The 6,100-nt window shown below is 38.5% G+C and overlaps 1 protein-coding gene across 1 annotated transcript; it reads left to right on the forward strand.

Moving 5' to 3' along the window:
* Positions 1-3,100: 3,100 nt before the first annotated feature.
* LOC112810958 (olfactory receptor 2A25) lies at positions 3,101-4,048 on the forward strand. The gene has a single exon (XM_025854836.2). The coding sequence runs from the start codon at positions 3,116-3,118 to the stop codon at positions 4,046-4,048; it is 933 nt and encodes a 310-aa protein (XP_025710621.2). The 5' UTR covers positions 3,101-3,115.
* Positions 4,049-6,100: the final 2,052 nt, after the last annotated feature.

The following is a 6,100-nucleotide window of genomic DNA, read 5'->3' on the forward strand; positions in this document are numbered from 1 at the left end:
ACCTGGTCTTACTTTATAAATTGTACTTCTTGTGGTGACCTGATGAAAAAAATAGGATGCATGGTCAGCTGGGTCAGGTATGGTATAAAACTTAGCCAACACCAGAGAGCATGGGAAAAATATATGAGTTTCATCTGCCCTAAATACCACGTAATCTGTTTGGGGGGCTAGTGGGTGGGGGGGGGTGTTGGAGTTTTGGAAACCGAAATAAATCCAAGGGTCTGTTAATTGTACTATATGAAGGAGCCTGGAAGACATTCTAATGCTTCTTACATTTAGGATCATGGACTCCATAGTGAGTGAAGAAATCATCAGCAGCAGCATTTTGTCATGAATGTCCCTCTAAGAAAACCAGAGCTAAGTACAGTGAGAGCCCCTCTTCCCCAGGAACAGATGGCGGTGTGCAGGATGGGTCTTCATCTCTCCCCCAACACCAAACACTCAGAAGCATCTTGAGAGGTGAGTGAGCTGAGCAGAGAATAGAATGCTCTCTTCTGAAAGAAATCCTGTTGCCTCTGTTGAGAAAGTTTTTCTTCCAAGAGATCATTGGAAGAAAGTAATTTCAACACTAACGTACAGATGACGTTTACTTTATTGGTATATTTGCACTTCACCCAACTTCTATCCAGTTGGTCTCCTCATTTTTAGCTGTAAATCTGAGATAAGTGTTATTATCTAGTCTTTGTTCACTGTACAACATCAGACAGGCTGTAATGAACAATCACAATACAAAATTAATTGTTAGTGTCTGTCAATGCCAAATTTAGCTAACAGGATAATTTAAAAGTTATCATCCCTTTTTAGATACACCTAATATGTATCATTTACTCTCCTGAATTTAGTGTTGAGTTTCTTGTTTAAATTATAACACAGCTATTTGAAGAGGTTTGCTTGCAAACCTTTTGATTGCCTCATGGTGTTTTCATGAAATAATGGGCTTGACTGACCAAAAAAGGAATCTGTTACAGAAGAGGGGGGTCCTGAAAGTTTTATTTTTAAAATATGAAATTTCTTGTGGTGATTTATTTAAATATAAGAATTATCATCTTTGTGAATCCTTTTAACAGTGCTGTCATTCCAACCAGGTTGTATACACCAGCAGATATGAACTGTCTTATATACCCTCAGCTGAGACATGAAGCAGGACATAGAATATGTTTAGTAAATATCTGTGGATTTTGTATTTTGTCTTTTAGCTCTTTGCAGGTAGGAGGAAGATGAGGTACTCATTGGTCCTTCCACTTTGGTTTATTGTATGCCTTCATCATATGAAAGTTTAGAGATAGCATTGTGATCTTCATTGGCTCCAGATATTGCAAGAAAGTTGAACTGAATATGACTAACACTTTTCTATACACTTAGGGCCAGTGAATCCTATAGTTGGAAGGGACCTTGGCATTCTTCCGGTGCAACACAGGAATCCTGTCTTAAATAGATGGTTAGTCAATTTCTGATTTAAAACATTCGCTGACCTAAAGTTCAACTCCAATAAAACAACCAGTTTTCAAGGAGGTGATTCCAATTGTTACAGCTATTTTTTGAACTAAGATAAAATCATCCTTCAATAATTTCTACTGTGCATTCTGATTCTGCCTTTGAAACAGGGCAAAAGGTTAGTTGCTTTTGTCTATGAAATCTTTTAAATACTAACTTAACAGAAAAGATGAATGGGAAACTGATAGGAACTCAATTCTGAATTCCTCTAGGATTCTTATTTTAGTGAAATTCAGATGGAGTCTGGACTAAAGAAAGATACGGAGTGAGGCAAAACAGAAGCAATGGCTTAAAAGCTACAATGATTCAAACTTCAGAGTACCCACTCTGTCACGGAAAGATTCTTTTAAAATTTGATAAGCCACGGGGCGCCTGGGTGGCTCAGTTGGTTGAGCGACTGCCTTCGGCTCAGGTCATGATCCTGGAGTCCCGGGATCGAGTCCCGCAGCGGGCTCCCTGCTCAGCGGGGAGCCTGCTTCTCCCTCTGCCTCTCTCTCTCTCTCTCTCTGTCTCTCATGAATAAATAAATAAAAATCTTTATTAAAAAAATAAAATTTGATAAGCCACAAAAACCTAAAGATTCATGATAAATAATTTTTTTACATAGAGTTAAGCTATAAAATATGCTAATGATTTTATGAATATGAGTCCATAGTTAGGGCTCTTGCTCTAGACTTGGATAGGGATCAGTACTTGTTAAGTGCCAGGCCATGACCCACCCTGAAATCATTCAACCAACATTTTTACTAATTAAATAGAATAGAATAATATAGAAAATACATTGCACATAATAAGGACTCAAGGATATATATACTAATGCATGTATGTACCTAGTAGTATTTCTTACTGTAGGAGATGGCAAAATATTTGGGAAAAAGTAGATGGGTAGGTAGGCAGGTAGATAGATACAGAATTTAAATATAACAGAGTCTAAGAGGGCTGACAGGTGTAGCATCCTGATGAGATAGCTCAATCAAAATAGAACATCTGTAGGTGCGAAAGTCAAAAGACAAAGGTCTCCATTTGAAATCTAGCCAAATTTGTGACAAAAAGCCTTCCATTCTCTTATTTCCTTCAAGATTATGCTCTCAGTAAAGATCACAAGGCTTACAAATAATGAATATATTGAAGGAACAAATTCATGAGAAAACCTGATGGAAGAATCACTGACATGCACTTTACCCTTCTTCCCAGCCTCATATTATAGACACTTGAGATAGCAGCACACATTCGCACATACGGATATATGTATATCGCCATCCAGGAACACACACGGGCAAACCTTTGATAGAATCATTACAAACTGAAGGAAGTGCCCAGTCCTATGAAGGCAATTTAAGTATTATTAACATTTTGAACTGTGGTGAAAGTTGGTCAATAAACATAAGATTTACTGAAGACTGTAATAGAATGCTAGGATTTAGCTTATTGCAGTAAAAAAATTTTCCTTCTGTGTCATTTGGAATGCATAGTTTTCACTTAGTAAGTGACAAATGGGACAAAAATCTCATTGAAGATGTTTTCTTAGGAAATAAATGATGACACACACAGACCTATCATGTTTAAACACTTCCCTCAGGCATTCAGACTTGGTGAGCTCCATTATCTCTTTCACAGGGAAATGGGGGGAAATCAGACCTCTGTCACAGAGTTCATCCTACTGGGATTTCCCCTCAGCCCAGGGATTCAGATGTTTCTCTTTGGGCTCTTCTCCCTCTTCTTTGTCTTCACCCTGTTGGGGAACGGGCTCATCCTGGGGCTCATCTGGCAGGACTCCCGACTGCACACCCCCATGTACTTCTTCCTCTCCCACCTGGCCATCGTCGACATAGCCTATGCCTGCAACACCGTGCCCCAGATGCTGGTGAACCTCCTGAATCCAGACAAGCCCATCTCCTTTGCTGGCTGCTTGACACAGACCTTTCTTTTCTTGACTTTTGCTCATACTGAATGTCTTCTTCTGGTGGTGATGTCCTATGATCGGTTTGTGGCCATCTGCCACCCCCTCCGATATTCTGCCATCATGAGCTGGAGGGTCTGCATCACCCTGGCATTGACTTCCTGGATTTTAGGAGTCTCCCTGGCCCTAGTACATCTAGTGTTACTCATACCATTGCCCTTCTGTGGACCCCAGAAAGTTAACCATTTTTTCTGTGAAATTATAGCTGTCCTCAAGCTTGCCTGTGTAGATACCCACATTAATGAGATTATGGTTTTGGCTGGGGCAGCATCTGTGCTGGTGGGACCATTCTCCTCAATTGTGATATCTTACATCCATATTCTATGTGCCATCCTAAAGATTCAGTCAGAGGAGGGGCGCCAGAAAGCCTTCTCCACCTGTTCATCCCATCTCTGTGTGGTTGGACTCTTTTATGGCACAGCCATTATAATGTATGTTGGGCCCAGATATGGGAACCCCAAGGAGCAGAAGAAATATCTCCTCCTGTTTCACAGCCTTTTCAATCCCATGCTCAACCCCCTGATCTATAGTCTGAGGAATAAAGAAGTCAAAGCTGCTCTGAAGAGGATGCTTGAAAAAGAGAGAATGTCATGAAAACCTGTAGAATGATAAAATAACTGAGTTTAAAGGGACCTGAGAAATCATCTCATCCAATATTTACCAGGATTCATAAATATCCCCTAGGGCATCCTTTTCATCTTCAGATTTTCCTAGCACTCTCTCCCAAGAAAGATCATTCTACTTTCCTCCCTCTGACATTGAAAGTCAATGCAGCACAAGAAAATGAAAATAACCCCACTAAGCTGCACAGTGGAAACACTTTTAATATAATTATGTGAAATATTCTGAATAAAAGGAATAAGTTTGTATATTTTTCTGTAATCGGGACTAGTAGACAACATTTTGTAAAATAAAGCAAGGAATTGGCAGAATGTTTAAGATACAGCAATTGGGAGAGATTGATAACGTTAATAATTTCAATATTTGAAATTCAGCAGCTGTCATCTCCTTCAAAAATAGGTCTACATTGGGATTCTCTCTCTCCCTCTCCCACTCCCCATAAGTATCTCTGTCTCCAGCCAGAGAAACTAATGGGAAATGTAGAGAAATACTCATGTGCTTTCAGATTTATTCTCATCATATCTAATAACCCTCTAACTGATTGAAAACTTCCAAGATTTCCGATATTAGAATATAGGTAAAATATATATTTAAATGGAACATGCATACTAAAGAATATCTTCTTAAAAATCAGGTTCAGAAATGCAATTCCTGTATAAATTCCTGTGATAGCAATGTTTTCTAAGGCGTAATCAACACGTAGGGGAAGAGCAAGAGCCATGGCTTCAAGGGAAAGAGAATGAAAAATGTGACTACGATGCCGCTACCAATAACAAAAAACCCCAAAGGAAGTCTGGCGAGTAAATATATGCACACTGGAGCTTTCTCTGTTACTTGTTTTCTCTGCTTGGGGAACGGAGGTGGTGATCTGGGAGGAGAAGAGAGCAGAATAGTTGGGTCATTTGTCTCTGATGGGAAGTGACCGACACTTGAAGAAAAATTCCTAGCAAATGAGAACAGACTGTAATTTTTTTGTGATGACTAGTTGATGAATGATACTTGAGCTATAAATTATTAGGAATAATTTGATTTTAAATTAAGAGATTTGAAGTAAGTTAAATAACCATCTTACTCAAACTGAAATTCCAGAACTTAGTTATGAAGTGAGAGAAAACAGTTAAGAAGGAGTGGAAAAGACTATATAAGGAGACTTTTCTTGTTTTTCAATTCTTTTCTCAAATCTGTCATATACTTTAATTGTATAAAAGGCAAATATAAAACTTTTAAGGTCATTTTTTTGGTGAACACTTTTAAAGAGGAAACTATATGGACTTCCGTCTTACAAAGCAGCCCTTTTTTAAGGATATCTGTTATACAGACATTACTCCATGGCCAAACAAAGGTTGAAAACACAGGATTGTGCGTTCAGATAAAGCTGGGTTTTTACAAAGTTCTGCCAATTGCTAGATGTGCAAACTTTTGCAATATACTGAAATTCTTTGGAATTTAGATTTTGTTGTGTATAAAATTGAGTTCACTAATCACATAGGTTTGTAACAGGAAACACTATGTGCAAAATGTTTAGCAGAATCCATGAATCATATAAGAGCTCAATAAATGGTAATTATTAGTATTAGCCACTACACACATTCATCATATCTTTAAAGAACAAGGACTATGACTTATAAATGAAACCATGGAAAATGAGGTCTTCTATACTAGAAAAGCGGGAATTTTGCAAAATGTAGCCTTTTATATGACGGGAAATGCCAAGATTTCAAATAATTTAGGAAGTGTGAAATGTCTCAAGTCTTTCTTTTGTAATCTCAATTCTCTAAAGAAATAATAAATATTTAAAAAATACATGGGTAGGGTGGCTCAGTTGGTTAAGCATCTGATTCTTGATTTGGGCTTAGATCATGATCTCAGGGTCATGGGATGGAGCCCTGCATTAGGCTCTGTGCTAAGTGTGGAGCCTGCTTGAGATTCTCTCTCTCCCTCTCCCTCTGCCCCTCCCCATGATTCTCTCTGTCTCCAGCCGGAGATACTAATGGGAAATGTAGAGAAATACTCATGTGCTTTCAG

Source organism: Callorhinus ursinus, unplaced genomic scaffold, assembly GCF_003265705.2.
Source record: "Callorhinus ursinus isolate GAN/ISIS: 27379988/994484 unplaced genomic scaffold, GSC_fseal_2.0 scaffold12, whole genome shotgun sequence".
Taxonomy (NCBI): Eukaryota; Metazoa; Chordata; class Mammalia; order Carnivora; family Otariidae; genus Callorhinus; species Callorhinus ursinus.

Excerpts from the sequence above, each read along its gene's own strand:
- LOC112810958 (XM_025854836.2), top strand. The coding sequence starts at position 3,116 with ATGGGGGGAAATCAGACCTCTGTCACAGAGTTCATCCTACTGGGATTT.